Source organism: Vicugna pacos, chromosome X (genome assembly GCF_048564905.1).
Source record: "Vicugna pacos chromosome X, VicPac4, whole genome shotgun sequence".
Lineage (NCBI taxonomy): Eukaryota > Metazoa > Chordata > Mammalia > Artiodactyla > Camelidae > Vicugna > Vicugna pacos.
In genome coordinates this window covers 54,015,845-54,032,941 of record NC_133023.1, presented here as the reverse complement: position 1 = coordinate 54,032,941, position 17,097 = coordinate 54,015,845, and the positions used below count along the sequence as shown (strand labels likewise).

General features: G+C 48.1%; 1 protein-coding gene across 4 annotated transcripts in view; it reads right to left on the bottom strand.

Moving 5' to 3' along the window:
• Positions 1-1,383: 1,383 nt before the first annotated feature.
• Positions 1,384-17,097, bottom strand: part of EDA (ectodysplasin A) — a 335,284-nt gene continuing 319,570 nt past the window's right edge. The window contains exons 3-8 of one of the 4 annotated variants that reach the window (XM_031675255.2): positions 16,340-16,363; positions 10,000-10,179; positions 8,496-8,530; positions 7,529-7,580; positions 4,777-4,907; positions 1,384-3,033 (exon numbers count right to left, since the gene is read on the bottom strand). In XM_031675255.2, the coding sequence (XP_031531115.1) occupies positions 2,782-3,033; positions 4,777-4,907; positions 7,529-7,580; positions 8,496-8,530; positions 10,000-10,179; positions 16,340-16,363 (674 nt within the window). In that variant the 3' untranslated portion in view covers positions 1,384-2,781. The remainder of the gene's footprint in view (positions 3,034-4,776; positions 4,908-7,528; positions 7,581-8,495; positions 8,531-9,999; positions 10,180-16,339; positions 16,364-17,097) is intronic. The other 3 variants (XM_031675256.2, XM_031675257.2, XM_031675258.2) reach the window with 3 other exon arrangements.

Genomic DNA, 17,097 nt, shown 5'->3' with positions numbered 1-17,097 from the left:
AGTCACAGCAGCATAATTCCAAACTGGGAGTCTCTTTGCACCTTCTTTTGATAGTAAATGGCTTCACCACTTTGCCAATAACTTGGCGGCAACTGGGCTCCCTAGCCACCTCTGGGTCCCCTCCCAACTCGTCTCCCTCCAGGGTTCCTTTTGAGGGGTTGCAATGAATAAAGAGGTCCTGTGTGATCCTGTTTTCCCTTTGAATCCCCTCCATATCGGAAGAATAGAGTGGGTATCAGAATGTCCTTTCGGGGCACAATTCCGAAACCTTTTCCTTCCTTTTGCTCACACCCCTTTGGCCTTAGAGCCAGCCCTCTCTCTGGTCTTCCCTCCATCCCTGAGAGATCTGGGTAGCACAGAGGTCTCTGAGGTATGGTAGAAAGGGATAAGGAGTTACTTAGTAGCTGTGGGAAGCAGCCAGCTCCTGTGACCTGTCTGCAGGGTAACCAGAGGACCCTGTCTGCAGTAGGGGCGCCATATACAATGGTTGGTTGGTACACTGGTTTGCCGGGTGGATGAAAGGACATAAGGGGCATCCATTCTGTGGATACTAGAGGCCTGCTGTTTCGATGTGGTACCAAGACAATTCTTCTGAACACAAGAGTTCAAAGGCTGATGGCTGTTTCCCCTCCTCAAACGTCCTACTTTTTTGCCATAGAGCCCCTGGCAGCCAAGAGAATAGGCATTACCATCAAGGAATGAAGGTGAGCATCTCTGGGTTTCTCCCAAGGCCCCTCAAGGATCTGGGGTCCACAGTTCCATTTTTTTGGTTCTCTCTAGATTCCAGATTCAACACAATACTGGGCTGGAACAGAACAGCTTTGGAGTCAGATCTGGCTGAAGCCCAGGTGCCTTAAACTGGGTGAGATCCTGGTTAAAGCACTTCACCTCTCTGAGCCTGGTCTAAACCATGGGATTTGTGATATTATCAAAGGAGATGAGAGAAAGGACTTTCCAAACTTGCAGGATAGGTTCTCATCAGATCCCGCCATGACCAAGGACTGTCTAAGGCACTTTATAGGAGCTGGGGTCAAATACATGCCTAAAGTTTCCCTCACATGGGGTGGCCAGGCTGTCATTAGCAACCCGACAATGGCGGTGTAGCCTACCCACTCTCACCCTGACCCTCGAAGGGCCAAGCCGTGTAGTTGCTTAGAAAGGGAAGGCACAGCAGGGAAATGAGGACCTGTGGTTCTTGGTGGATTTCAGCTGCCCAAGGGAACTTATTCCCTATCCTGAAAAGGAAACTTGTTTCTGGAATAAGAGGAGCAGACTCTACAAGACTGGCCCTCCCAGCTATGGGTTAGAGCCAGCACCCAGAAGCCAGCCTGGGCCCAGGCAGTTAGAAATAAGGCCCTTGAATGATCCTATCATATAATCTGATGAGAGGCTCGGGGTCGGGGGTGGGGGTGCGGGTGAGGGTGGGGGAAGGTGTCTTTGGGCCTGGCTAGAAGGCAGAGCCCTGCCCAGTGCCTAGGTGCTGCCTTCTCCTGAGCCTGGATTCAGGGGAGCAGCACTGGAATCTATGGTGACACTGCCGTACAGTGACTTCCCAGAGCCAGAGAGAAGAAAGGTGAGGGGAGGTTCAGGAGGGCATCAGCTGCTGTCCTTTCAGATAAGGCCTATGGTAATGACCTTTTGGGTTGCAGCAAACTTGAATAAAACCCTGTCCTGTTCCCACCTCTTGCCCTTTCTGGGTCAGGTAGAAAAGTTCTGCCTTGTCACTGCCCAGGGGTTGTTCAGGGTTTGGGAATTTTAGTAGTTTAGCCCAGCAGCTGCCTAAATATTAGAATTTGAAGGAACTTCTAGGGAGGTCATCCAGTCCCACCCTTGGCCCCCAGACGCAGGTTGACTAGATGAATATTTGTGTTGCTTAATAAATGGAAAACTTCCTTGGTGCCCGGGTAATCTAAGGAGTATCCCAGACTCACAACAACACAGGCCCAGGATTGGCACCTGTCTCAGACAGAGGTAGGCTCTGAGGAGGAAGGGAACGGGTGGTTGAGTCAGGCTGGGAAGGAGGCAACTGGGCAGGGCCCCGGGGAGTTTTCTGAGCGTGGAGCACAGCTGTAAACAACGTGAAAGACATGTGGCCTCAGGTATGGCTTCAGGGTCTTATGCAGGTGGGTTTCTGGCCATCCCCTGCAGTTGCTCCAAGGAAGAACCAACCTCCTGTCCCCAAAGCCTGGCAAGCTGTTGCAACACGGCTCAGCCTGAGCGGGAAGAGCTCGCTGACTGTCTGGCAGGTTCCTCACTTGGTCTCTGCCATGAGCACTTGCCCTTTCCCCTCCCTGCCCCTCTCTTTAGGCGGCAATGCTCCCCTCCCGCCCCGCCCCTGCCCCCAACCCCCAGTGCAGATAGGAGCAGCAGCCCCTTGGGGGTCAGAGGCTCACCCCATAGTCTGGGGCACACCTTTGCCTTCTTGCCTGTTGCCCGAGACCCTCACTTTAGTGCAACAAAGTGACAGCAGGGACCTCGAGGTTGACGGGTCAGGCCATAAGCAGTCAACATGTAGCCAAGGAGGAAGGTTCTGCTTCATGTCCACCCTGGGGCTCCATCAACTGTCCTGTTAACTCAAGGTCATTTTGGAAAGTCAAGCAAACCTTCTCATCCTGGAGTCACTGGGGCATAAACAGCACTGGGGGCATTTTTCTCGGCGGCTGCAACACCCACACGCCTCACTCCACAGCAGCACTTGGAGGTTCTGGGAGTCCTGGATCCCAAACCTGGGGTTGGGGCACAGGCAGGGGCAAAACTGGGGCTGGGGTTGGGGTGAGGGATCTAGGATGCAGGGGCCTCGCCCAGCCTGATGGCCCCAAAGAAGGTGGTGTGCTTGCTCATGTTGATGGAGATGTCGGCGTGCACCATCTTCACAGCGATCTTCTGCCGTGCTTTGAGGAGGCAGACGCCCGCGGTGTAACAGGTGTTGTAGTTGGTCTTGCCCGTCTCGATGCTGCGGGTGCACTGTAGGAAGGGCTTCTCATCTACCACCACCTCATAGCTGGCAAAATCAGTGAAGTTGATGTAGTAGACCTGGGTGAGAGGCAATGAGAGGGGATTGGCGGGGAGAGGAAGGAGAGGGTAGCCCCCCTGCCCCGTGATGAACAGATGGGACCTTCTGTTAGTCACCAGGACGGGCGGGTAGAAGGCTTATTTATGGTTCCTCCCTCACTCCATGGGGCTCAGCTGGCTGAACAAGACTTTCTTTTGACAGCAATCTAGTGGGAGACACTCTGAAGGCCAGAACCAAGTCTCATTCGTCCCTTGACACTTGACCTCCCCCAGCTCCAGACTCCTGCCCTCTGCCCTCCTGGGCATAGTTCTCTGCACACATTAGGTGCTCAACCAGAGCTACAGACACAAAAGGATCCAACTTCCCTTCTAATTTCAAGCCGTGTGGACTATTTGTGGAGAAACTTAGAAGTCCCCAATGCCCCCGAGACGCTGCAGAAACCACCTGCCAGTTCTTTAGCTCTTTACTGGATGGCGGCTCCCTCAGCTCACCGCCCTCCTCCCCTGTGTGGAATTTCTCTCACGGATTCTGCCATTGCCCCTTGACCTGCTCATCTGAGGATTGAGGAAACAGATCCAGAGAGATGGAGAGCTCTCCATCACACATGAGATGAAGAATATGGAAGGGCCAAAGCCAGCCCCCGACCTTATTTTGGGGCCAGAAGGAAGGGCTAACTTATGTTCAGTGGCGTGATCCTGGGGGGGTTTTCCCAATTTTCCTTGGGGTCCAAGGCCTGAGGCCTCGCCCAATTCTCTCCCAGGCCCAGAAACTTAATTTTTCTCTCCTTCATTACCCTTATCCATCATGCCTGACCCCAAGCTTTGATTCCCTGCCAGCAAATGGCATTTTGGACAAATGGCCCTTAGGACACTGGGATTACACTCCTGGGGACTGGGACACTCGGCTGTCACCCTAAATCACTTTATGAAAGGCTGCTCAGGATGCAGCAGTGTATTCAGGTGCCACACAGTTTTGTGGGTCAGGACCCAGGCTGGGTTGGGATGCTTGGTGGGCTCAACAAACGCTAGTGAACCCACCTTCTCCGGTTACCCTCCCTTGAGAACCTTCTGCTGGCTCCATCGTCCTTCTGTCCATCCACCTGCTTGCTGCCTGCCCCACAGAAGCCCCAACCTCAAGGCTCATCTACATCTAGCTCTGAGGAGCCACCCAATTGGAGGCAAACAACAGGGGTGGAAGTGGGTGGGCACTGGCAGACCTAGGGAATGGGCACCAGGCCAGGACAAGGACCAAAACAGAGGGAGAAAAGGGCTGGGAGAATATGACAGAGAAACAGAAAGGTTGAGGAGAAACAAATGGGAGAAAGGGGAAGGAAAGGCAGAAATCTTTTTGAGGTGGACAGAAAGTCTGCAGGAACACTAATGATTATAAAGCTAGTGGTGTCGGGGCTTGCGGCACCGGAAGGAGTTCTTGGCAGCCCTGGAGCTGACTTTCAAAGGATATCCTGAGACAGAGTTCAAGTTTGGCAGTAGAACCAAACAGCTCAGTGGGGAGACGAGGGCCTGGGGCCTTGTAGGAGGGAACCAGAGGGCTGGGTATCCGGCCAGGGGAAAAAATGTCAAAACAGACCCTTCTCTCTTTCCTCCTTTTAGCTCCCTCCCAGTGCGGTGTCCCCATCACTCCCAGCCGTCAAAGACGGAAGTAAGCCATTGGCTGATCTTGGCTGGCTCCACAGCGCCCCTGTGTGGCCTGCACCGGATCTGCATTCTGGATATAAGAAGAGTTAGGCCTGAGACCGTACTCACTTCTACCTGACTATAGATGAAGTAGGTGCCGTCCACCAGTACCTCCAGCTCCCCGCTGCGGGGATGTAGTTTAAACACCTTGGGGTTCATGGTGATGCGAGACCAGTCATTGAGCACTCCACCTGAAAGATCTCAGTATGAGAGAAGGGCAGTCACTCAGTACGTGTCAGAATCATCTGGACAAAAGAAACAAGAGTTATCAGGCAGCACACCCCCCCGCCCCCCACCTCTATGCCAATGTAACCTGGAGAGCCTGGGAGGCCAAGCTTTCAGAACAGCATTTGGAAGCAGAGAGAGAGTATTCTGTTTGTCAAGTGGCTGCCAGGCCTGCCTCAAGCCCCTAGGGTCTGCCTGTCTGTTTTCCTCTCTCTCTCCCCGACTTCTCTGTCTGAAAGGATCTTTAACCAACACTTTCTAGCTGGAATTGGAGGGGTGGTAAGAAGAGGGTGGGCCTGCTGTCCTATTTTCTTTATTGTTCTAGGACCTGCACAGGCAAGATCTAGACACTGAGGGGCAGGCTAGGTCTTATTATTCCATTTCATTTCACCAGCTCCTGAATCTCTCTCCTGGTTTATAGGTTCCTGGGGTTTCTCCTTGTCCTTAAGAGATTCCTTTTAATAGTTCCTCCACACTGACTCCTCTCGGGAAAGCCTCCCATGGTCTCCAGGAAACCACTCAGCCCAAGGAAGTGTCTACCAAGAGAACCTTAGGGGTCAGGGGTGAGCGTGAGTCAGGCTTTATGGCCGCCAGAGCAACTGACCACCAGAAATAAGGCCCCATAGGGGAGAGGGACCTCTATGAGCGTGAGGTATAGACTGCCAAGCATCACTAGAGCAAGCCAAAGGGATGGTGAGGGTGTCTGGGTGCAGAGGCACCCCTGCAAAGCATCTGTTTCTCGGTCGCACCCCATTTGGGGTGGAGGGGCAGTCACTCTGCTTTGGCTGGACAGTGGGAGCCGGCACGTGAGGGCGGAGGAAAAGCTTTCCTTTCCATCCTGTAGCAAGGGGGGGTGTTCTTTCCCACTGCAAGAGGAGAGGGGGCGAGCCCACAGAGCCTTTCCCCATCAACACCATCCATTCTTCATGCAAGAAAATATGTTTTGAAAGTCCGTCCTTGGCTGGTCTCGGGAGGCTTGCTTTTCTGAGATGTGAGGAATCCAACCTTCTGGAAAAGGTGCCCATCTTCCCTTGAGGTGATAAGCAGATGAGACAGGAGTTGGGAGGAGACGCCCCAACTCTGCCCCTCATGTGGGACCACTCTGCATGATGTCCCGCCGGCCCCTAAGCCCCCTCACTCCTGCTTCTGGTGGAACTAAAGATCGTACTGGGGATTGGCCCAGAGGGGTTGGAACCCGTATTGTTATGTGCTGGGAGCAAAACCAGTAGCTTCTGGCATAGAATAAACACTGAGGCCACCCATCTGGACAGCCAAACCAATCTATCTCCTGCCTGTCTCATTCCTTCTTGGACAGATGGTGATCATGGGCCACCCAGGACCCTGGGGTCCAAGGCACCTAGTCTCAGCCAGACCGCTTGGATTTTGGTGCCATTCTGTTCCTACTTATATTTCTAAGGCCATTAAGTCAGGCATCCAGGTGGCAGTACAGGAAGTACCTAAGCCCAATCATTAAGGAAGCAGAGCACAGCCAGTTCAGGACCGACCGGGTTCTTAGAAGCTGGTCCCATGCAGCAGGTTTCTTAACCTTCATTTACTGTTTCTGTACTCACAGTCCCCCTCCCTCTAACTCCAAGCTCTGTAAGCATCTGGCATCTTGGCTGGCTTGCTGCTTTCTGAGGCTCCTGGGGGTTCATGCATTTTAGGCTTTGTGCACCCTGGGGACTGGACATTATTTCAAAGCGCTGTTCTTTAATGAATGTTCATGTCTCTTCGGGGAAGAAAATCAAGCTAATCATTCAGTGGAGTACACACACACACACATTTCTGAAGCCGTATAGTGCACTGGCGAAAGTCGGACAGGCAGTGTTTTGAATCCCAGCTCCTATATTTAACTGAAATCTTGGGCCAGTTAATTAACCTCTCTGAGCTTCAGTGTCTATCTCTGGGAAAGAGAGCTAATGCCCACCTTTGTCATGAGGATCAGATGAAATAAAAGACAAAGAAAGTATGTGGAAAACTCTAAAGTACCATGCAAATATAAGGCAGTATGATTTAGTATGGTATTATCCAATCTCTCTGGCACTCTGTTTCCCCATCTTTTAAATTCAGGGATGACATTAAAATTAGTGTTTCTAACCTCCTTAAACCTGTCCTCTTTTTATAGACACTAGCACCTTATACTCCTTGGAGAGTCTAACATGCCCACACTTCCCTGAGTGAAATGCCCCCTCAAGCCAGTTTCTGTATCAACCCATCAGACATGAAGATTCAATTTCACGTAGTTTGACTTTCTCTAATTGGTATCGTGAAAATGTTGATCAAACTACACATATCCTCATGGTGATTCTGATTTAACCTCCATCTCCTGAGACTCCCTGGTCTTGATGATGTCTTAGGTCCCTTTTAGCTTCCTTGTCAGTGATTTGAAAGGCCATTTGGGTGTAGTGACAGGACTTGGTGCAGACAATTACTCAGGACAGCCAGCAGAGGGCAAAATGGAGTCAAGAATGGTCCCTAGTGCCAAGGGTACCCCAGGGGCCTGGGAGGAACTGGGTTGGGTGATTATTTGAAGGCTGAGGGGTGGGGAAGGAGAGGAGAAACTCCTCCCGGGGAGAGAGCCTACTTTGACTCTTACCATTCTTGACTTGAATTGCTGACCCTTGGCCCTGGAGATGCACCACAGCTGGCTGGGAGGATGAGGGCAGAGAGAGAGAGAGAGAGAGAGTAGTCACTGTGAGAGATGGTCGCTTGCTCAGCCACCATTTTCCAGAATGCCACCTCTTCTCTTGCATCTCAATTCGGCTCCCTCTCCCCTGCCTTGGGATGTGAGTGGCCACATTTCTACTGGAGGGTAATGTGATTTTGTAGCTCTGCCACTTTCAGGCTCTGTTACTTCAGCCAAATGCACTGCCTCTGAGCCTCATTTCCCCAACTGGGAAATGGGGATTATAAGAATATCTGTCTGGCCTCTCTCACAGGGATGTCTGAAGATCAACTAAGGTGATGGATATAAAACATCCTGCCAGCCATCCAGCGCTGTGCAGCTGTGGAGATTTATCACTGTGGCCAAACAGCTGTAGTGAGGGAGGCTGAGATGAGACGAGGCGAGACGGATTAGGAAGCTCAAAGACTAGGGAGGAGCCCTTCAGGCCATTAAGGCAGACGTCCAGGCTGGGCTTGACCTGGAACTGGTTGGCTGATTTTCAAGGATAGACTCTTAAACTTCTAAGCTCCTGATCCCAGGTGGTCTGAGTGCCGACCAGATTGTCTGGGGTGGCTGGGGAGTTGGAGGCCCCGGTGAATCGGCCTGACTGGCAGCTCTTGACGGCTGCCTGTTGAGCTTGGCTATGGTGATCCTCTGTTTCCCGGGAATGGGGAAAAAGTGGCCACAGCAAGACTCAGTTCCCTTCGCTAAAGGCAGGCCCTGGGGCAAAGCTTTTCAATGCATAGTGCTGGGAGGGGGCTGAGAGTGAAAAACCTCAGAACCTCTAGGGTATCCTCATGAAATCAAGCCTTGGCAGATTTAATAGGGACCAAACTCAAAAGTGGCCCTAGCCTGTGGCCTTCCCTCCTCCCCTGGAAGAGAGCAATTCCCAGCCAACCTGGTTTTCTCGACTTCCGGCTTTATCAGCAGCACCTGCAAAATAGGACAGGACAATCAGAGAGCAGGCTTTTTCTCCTTCCTTTTCTCCTCCCCTAGGCAGCCAGTAACACTGAGCTTTGCTCCCTGAAGCCAAGGCCTGTCTGAGCATGATTCTCCAAGGCTCAGAGCTGCAGGGAGAGTCGGGGGGCAATGCGGAGCCCTGGGGTGGGAGAGGATGCCCCTTCCTTCTCTTACTTGTCTCTGACCTGCATCTCCAGTGGGCCCAGCACCCAGCGGGGAAACTGGCCTCTTGTCAACATGGGCTCAAGGCAAGTGCCACCGTGCATCCATGGAGACAGATGAGAGCACAGCCTGGCCATCATGTGACCCTGAGACAATGGTGTTTGCTTCTTTAGCCTTTTGCTCCCTTTCTATTAATTTTCTTCGAAGAGTGCATTGGCATTTGTAAATATCTTGCTTCTTTCATTGTCTCTCTCCTCCTCTAGGACATAAATGCCTTGAGAACAGGGACCACTTATCAATATATTTCTTGCACATAGAAAGTGCTCAAGTAATATTTGTGGAAAGATTGGATGACAGAAATCTCAAACTCTGTCCCTCGAGGGCCACAGTGACACTGATTAGCCCTATTTGAACTATGAGTCAAAGATCCTGAGTCTGGCTACAGTATTCTTGGACCTAGAGAAATCAGCTGTAAAGAGTCCATTTCTTTAAAGCCCCAAGATACAAGAGGGGAGCAGGAGAAGGAAATAACAACTGACCTAAACCCAGGCAGTCTGACTCTTGTCAGCTCTGATTAGGCAGGTTTGGATCTGCATCTATTCCTTTTGGATGCCCTTCAGGGCCTGAGGGGAAAGACGCAAAGAGATGAAATGCTATTTGAATGGACAACGTGGTGGGGGAAGGATGTAGTGCTAGAAGCACTTAGTTCCTCGACGGGATTGTCTTGGTGCCTGTGTTTGCTTCTTTCACAGCCTGAGTGACTCATAGGTTTCCAACTTCTTGACCATCAGTGCCTACTTGTCTATCTCTACAGGAAAGACAATTCAGAGTTCATGGGATGGGACTGTTCTAGGGCTTGTCATTCTGTCCAGTCCCCAACATTCCTTCCCATAGCCTATTTCCAGTCAAACACCAGTAGGTGAAGCTGGATGTTGGGAATCAGACAGACTAAATCCATCCCCAGAGGGGACTCCAGTGAACACTTAGGACCTCTGTCTCTGGCTCATATGAGTTCACTGGTGGCCTAGAGTCAGGGAGGGCTTGTGATGGGAGGGTTGAGGCAGGTCAAAAACAGGTGGCCCATCCTTGACAGATTGGAATAAATGGGAAGTTAGAGTAGGTCAGGCTTGTTCAATTGCAAGCTCTTCACTGAGCTAGGAGACCTGAATTTCTTACCACACACCACCATTTGAAAGTGCTTTAGGGATCACCCACTCTTGCTCTGTTAGAAAACTTGTAAGGAGCCTAGCGGTGGGAGGTGGAGAAATGGAGGAACTCACCAGAAGGTCCCTGGAGACCAGGGGGTCCTTGAGGACCAGGAGGACCTGGAGGGCCAGGTGGTCCCATAACAGTTGTTCCTGGGATTCCAGGAATCCCTGGAATCCCTGGGGGTCCTTGGGGTCCTGGAGGTCCTGGAGGTCCTGGGGGGCCATTGGGCCCAGGTGGTCCTGCCTTTTTTCCTGAAAGACAAGATTCGGTATCACATTGGTAGTTATTGACTGAGAATGTGCTGTCAGGAGTTCTACTACTTCTAATGATACAGAGTTGGCCCCCTGGGGGTTCTTGCCCTTAAAGACTTTTATCACACATGATACACACACACACACACACACACACACACACACACACACACACACACACAGACACACACACACTCTCCCTACTCCCTTTCATGAACAATCATTTACAGTCTGGGTTTGAAGATACAATGATCCTTAAGGAACTCAAACTATGGGGAAATAGACACAGTCAGAGGGTAGCAAAAGTGATGCATTAGTGGTAGGGACAAAATGCTGAAGTGGTCAGGGAAGGTTTCAAAAAGGAGGTTATAGTTCGGCTGAGTCCAAAGGATCAGAATTACCAAGGGGCTAGACTGATGGGTCACTTTTTAGAACTGAGAACTGGGCTACTGTTGAAGAGCGTGGCTTTCATGTTCACTGCCCAGGCTGGCGGACTTGATGTAGATAAGAAGAGAATGCTAAGGCCTGACCTCAAGAAGATCATCGACTCCAGGAAGGTTTCCGATAGGAGTCAGGATGTACAGGATGTACAACCTGGGCTTGGGATGAAGGTGGTGCTAGCTGGGAATCTGGAATCGGAGAGAATTTGGGAGATGAGAGGTAGGGGAGCAAAGTGGAATGAAAAAGAGAGAGCAACATAAGGAAAGAAGAGGAGGTGGAGAGCAGAGAGCTGGGCTGAGGAGGAAGCAGCAGGCAGGCTTTCTCAGCTGACCTCTCTAAACCCTATTTTTAAAGATCCCCGGGAAAGGAAATTCTGCAAACTTCCTCTGTAGCATGTTCCAATGTTTATCACTCCTCCCTGTTAGGAAGTTCTTCCATATATTTAACTGAAATCCCTCCTGTGGCAGTTTAAGCTCTTACTTCATTGTTCTCATAGATAGAGAAGGATAGTTACCATCACACACACAATAACCCTCCTGTGTTCAAAGACATTGTCACCTATCAACCTCGATTTTTATAGGTGAAATAATCTGGCTTCCCAGAGTCTTTCCTCAGAGGCCCTATTCTTGAATGCACTATTAATTAGCCAACAAATCCTCCCAGTTTCCTCCTGGCCATACTCTCAGAATAGTCTCCACCTTCCTATTCCATATTCCAGTCCTTCCGAAATTCCCACTAGAATGTAGCTCCTGGGGTGGGGGGAGGGCATAGCTCAGTGGTAGATCATGTGCTTAGCATGTATGAGGTCATGGGTTCAATCCCCAGCACCTCCCTCACAAATAAATAGATACCTAATTACCTAGCCCTGCTCTTCCCCCTAAAAAAAAGAAAAGAAAAGAAAGAATGTAGTTCCATTAACTGAGTCATAACTGTGGCCTTGAACCCAAACCTCCAGTTCCTCCTGTTTACTTCCTCTGCTCTGTGCAGTGCAGTTCAAGCACCAAAGGTGGTCAGTCACAGGCTGCTTCCTCCCTAGACTGCTTTTTCACCATTTGGTGGAAGTCTCAGGCATGGAAGCCTTTCACCAGACTCCATCACAGTGTCTTCACCTGGGCCACTTTCTTAGTTTTAAATATAACCCTCAAGTCGCACCTTAAATCCCTCCTTCCTGACTCTGCTGCCCTGCTCCCGGGACTCTCAGGCAGGAGAATCCTGCCCTGATTTTTCAGGTCCTTCTTTAAGAATAATGCCGTGTGCTCAAGAAACCCAATCCCCATGGCAACGCCACTCAAGAAGCCAGTTGTCCATGTTTAACCACACCTACATTTGCCATGAAACAAACGGGGTCACTGTGGGGCCCTTTCCCCAGGGAGGAGAGGAAGGCAAGTCTTGATAGCCTCTCTCCCAGCGAGAGTCTCTGTAGCCTGAAAGACCCTGAGGCAGGAGCTTTAGTGTTTTCCCTGCACTTAGCAGCAAAAGATTGAATCTACCCAGTTGCGAGATCTAGTAAATTTTAAGATGCCGAATAAGAAAGCCATCTCCCTTTAGATTTGGGCAGCTTCCAAGACAGGCTTATTCAGCACCCAAGTTTCAATTCCAGCTAGTGTAGTGGAAAGAACACGGAATCTGTAGTCGGGAGATAAAGCTGTAAGCCCCAGCTTGGCCACAGACGTACTTTGGGAAAAATCCCTTCCTCTCCCTGAGCCTTAGTTTCTCCATCGGTGAAACGAGGACCTTGGCCTCGATGATTTCTCTGTTTCCTCCCAAGACTGAAGTTCCACCATAACTGACTTACCCCTGGCAGTCAGTAAACTTCCCTAGCCTGAGTGTAAAGTTCGCTTCTCTGTCAGTGTTCTCTGGATGACCTGGACACAGAGGACGGTGCATATTAGACTGTCTTATGTCCCAGGATTTCCAGGCCTAGCAATGATTTTTGAGCTAGCGAGGGTTCTCTGGGTAGAACCAACTTCATCGTCAAGACTATGAGTCTCCTGTGATTATCAATGTAATTTAGGAATAATTACTGCCAGCAACTCCTCCGGTCAAAGAGAACAATGGTTGCAGTGTCGACAGAGAAGGTTCACTCATGAAAACGTTAGAAGGTATCTGGAAAAAAGCGCCTGCTGGGATCTACTCCTGCAGCTGGTCCTCTTTGCTCCTCTGCAACTAGGTTGAGGCAAGTGTGCTTTGCACACTTGTAGCCTTACAGAAAGTTGGCCCAGAGGGAAGCACGTACAAAATGACCCCTGGACGCAGAGGATGACTTTAGAAGATTGAATTCCTTCTCTGGATTATCTTACTTTAACAGAGCACTTCATGAGACATAAAGCCCAGAGACTTTTGTGCTTACCAAGTTATCCGGTGTTGTCTTAGATGAAAGAATATACACATTCTTTTAGTGAAGCCCAAATTGTGCAAAGAACAACTAAAAGTGTGCATGTGCGCGAGAGAAAGGGAGTCAGAGAGGTAGTTATGGGAGGTGGGAGGAAATTCCATTACAGGATGGAAATTAAATGAACAACTCAATTGACCTCTTCAGGCATGTGCCCATTCACTGTGTCCAAAGAAATCAGTATTCAATGGCTTCTAAATCACTTTCAGCCAAGGTCAATGTTTAAGGCCCATGTGCATTCTTCTCCCAATAACGGCCCACATGCAATGGAGCAGTGCTGGCCAGCCATCTGAGTCCCTGACAGAGGCATTAGAATCTCTCGAGTTGTCATTCCAGAGCTTCTAGCCTAGACAATTGCCTTCTATTGTAATCCAGCAGGACCCTGTAGGGCCTCCCAGGGTCAGACCCCTCCCCCATATCCTCTGCTGCAGTTCATCTCAGAAGTACCCAGATAATAGTATCTCATGTATATGTCCTGAGTTTTTCAGATGCTAAAAACCACCACCAAAGGGAAGAAATTAAATATTTGATGATAGAGGGTATGTAGCCCCCTAGACCTTCTGGCACCCAGGGGTTGACAGTGTTGACCACCTTGTTACCTCAACATCAACCAGTCAGAGGATTGTGCACGAGCTGATCACACACCCTGCGACCCCCTCCCTCACCTGGCCTTTAGGTATACTTTGCTGAAACCCTTAGAGGAGTTCGGGGTTTCCTTAGGCATGAGCCAGCCCATTGTCCTTGCTTGGTCCTGTAACAAAACCTTTCTCTGCTCCAAACTGTGATGCTTCAGTTTGTTTGGCCTCATGGTGCGCGGGCACACATTACTTCGGTAACACTATCACCACTAGCAAGTGTCTTCTCTCAGTGCTCACCCCTTGGATAATACTGCAACTGGGTGCTGTTCCCCATCACACATATGCCCTGTGTTTTGGTAAATTACTAGCTTATTTGCTGTTTCCCCAAATATGCCATGTTCTCTCATGCCTTGGAGAGATTTGAATATGCTGTTCTGTTTGCTGGAATGTTCTTCCCCTTCTTTTGTCCTCATCCTTCAAAGTCCAGGTCAAATAATGTTTTCTCTGAGATGCGGCCCCTCAGTTCACCAGGGAAAACTCCTTGCTCCTTCTCTGTGCTCCTGCAGCACCCTGTTCATGCTTCTATGATAGAATTTTTTAAAAAATTGAAGTATAGTTGATTTACAATGTTGTGTTAGTTTCTAGTGTACACCATAATGATTTAGTTATAGATATATATATTCTTTTCATATTCTTTTTCATTATAGATTATTACAAGTTATTGACTATAGTTTCCTGTGCTATATGGTAGGACCTTGTTGTTTACTATGACAGCATTTTTAAATACTGTATTGCAATTATTTGTGTGTGCTTCCTTGATTCTAAATATACTGGGAGATTTTTGGAAGGCAGGAACCATTTTTCTTCATCTCTGCATCTCTGTTCCTGACAAATAAAAGATGCTCATTCACTGTCTAATGAATGAGCGAGTGGAAAAAAAAACCAGTAGCTGTAATTAGAAAGTGCTCTCAAGTCTACCTATTCAGAAAGGATTTCATCCCTGGGCTTGTGTTAGTAGAGGGTGTCTGCGTCTAGGCCAGGTGAGCTTTGTAGGTTTGTTAAAATTTCTGTCTTAAAGGGGTGTGAAAGAATGAAAAACTACATGCTTGAAAATCAAATTTACTTTCTTTTTAAAAAAATTTTTATTTTTTGAAGTGTAGTTGATTTACAGTGTTAGTTTCAGGTGTACAGCAAAGTCATTCAGTTATACATATATGCATATATATATATTTTCTTTTCAGATTCTTTTCCATTATATGTTATTACAAGAAATTGAATATAGTTCCCTGTGCTATACAGTAGGTCCCCTTTTCTTAAGAGATAGACTATCTGGGTGAATGCCCAGGCCCCACAGAGAAATGTTTCTTCACTGACTCCTCCAGTTCTCTGGCTCTTTTCCAATTTTGCTCAGCTCAGGTCCTCAGGGGCCAGGCCATTCCTCAACTTCTTCCCAACAGGTACACAAGTTTCCCATGTGGGCCACCAGAGTACCCTAGTGCTCAGGGAAGTGGCAGAGAGCAGCTGAAGCCAGTCTTTTTGACCTAGTCTGGGGTTGATGATAATCTACTCTATAAAGCTCCAGAAATGTTAACAGACAGAATCATTTCACTTACAGTATGTTAATGAAAAATCACTCATTTCACTCTGTTTTCCTCCCAGGTCAACACAAACAAACAGATACTTAAAACTGATTTCATAGTGGGTTCATTTAGTCCTCAGGAGTGGACTGTGTTGCCTGGTCCTGTCTTATGGAACCTGTTCTGTCTTTGGGTTCTCCTTTTAAAGAAAGCAAGCACCCGTACTAGCTCGTGGGCCATTCCTATTACAGGTACACTGGAGGCTTACGGACCCAACAATGGTACGATGGAGCTAGTCAACTAGAAGCTTCTTTGACTAGTTTTTCCATCACAGAGAAAGTGATATTGAAACAAAGCAAGAAATACTTTCCCTGACCATTTGAAAAATAGGATAGGAATAGCTTTTAGGTCAAGAGATAGGGTACTGACATCTCTCAGGAGGTAGTATACCTAGTCCCCATAAGCTGCCTCAGGACTTCATTCATACTTGGTCACTGATTTGACAAAGGAGAGGAAAAAAAAAGGAGAAAGGAGAAGGGCAGGGGAAAGAGTAAGAAGAATGAAGGAAAGAGATATAAAATGAATTATATGAAACAGAAACAGACTCACAGACATAGAAAACAAACTTATGGTTATCAGGGGGTTAAGAGGGTGGGAAGGGATAAACTGGGAGTTCGAGATTTGCAGATACTAACTACTATATGTAAAATAGATAAACAACAAGGACTTACTCTATAGCACAGGGAATTATATTCAATACCTTACAGTATCTATAATGAAGAAGAATATGAAAAGGAATATATGTATGTAGATGTGACTGACACATTATGCCGTACACCAGAAACTGACACAACATTGTAAACTGACTTCAATGAAAAATTAAATTAAATGAATTGTATGGAAGAGGGAGCAAGAAAGAAAAACAAAAACAACTTTCCTATGTTGCTCAGAAGCAATTCTATCTTTCATGGATCATCATTGGAAAACAATTTATATTTCTTATTCCTCAAAAGCTACAATACTCAAGAAGATCGCATGCAATTGAATAAAATAATGGACAATGAGCGCTGAAAGAATATAATATAAAAATACAACTCCTTTGATTTTTTTCCTCTAGTTTTTGAAAAAACCTGACATGAAAGCAATTTTATAAAATCAGGAGCTTCACTTACCCTTTTTCTTGTTTTTAACTGGACCTGTTAAAAAGAGAAAATGGAAAATTAAATCACTGGAAATGAACAGAAAGTGTTTATTCTCCAAGACAGTCACAGGAGGACCCTCCAAGACACTGCAAATGTCGGGGAGTCCTGTGCCAAAGGTCAGGTTATTGGCAAGGTATCTCCCAGCTATCAAACTGCCCCGATCTGTTTCTGGTTGTTGTAACAATCAAGTTATGAGGAAGATTCTTCCCTAGGGAGAAAAATCTTTCAGGCTCTTTTGGAGTGAGGGAATGGGTACTTCCCCATAAAGATGAAATGCCCAGAAACGCAGAACTCAACAACCTTAGGACGGCATTCCATTAATGATGCGAGTCCTGAGATTGAAGAGTCACGCATTCAGGTGAGGAACTGAAATAACATCTCCTGCGCTGAAGCTGGAAGGAAAAAAGGATCATTGGTCTGGAAGGAGCAGGGCAGTGGCAGTTTACTTTTTAGTCACTTCCTTATTGTTATTTACATTGTTAGTTATTAAAACAGTGCAACCATAAGACTCTCATGGCAAGGGGGTGGGTGGGTGCCACATGCATGCCCAGTGTAATTTACCTTAAGTTAACAGACACTTTGAAAGAAGTGTCAACCATTTCACTGACAATGCGATCATAAGCATTTTCTGGGGAATTACCTTTAAGAAAACAATTCTAATCAAATGAAGTCACTCAGAAAACCCAAGGCTTTTCTCATATAGGTTACTCCTCAGACGTACACAGTTT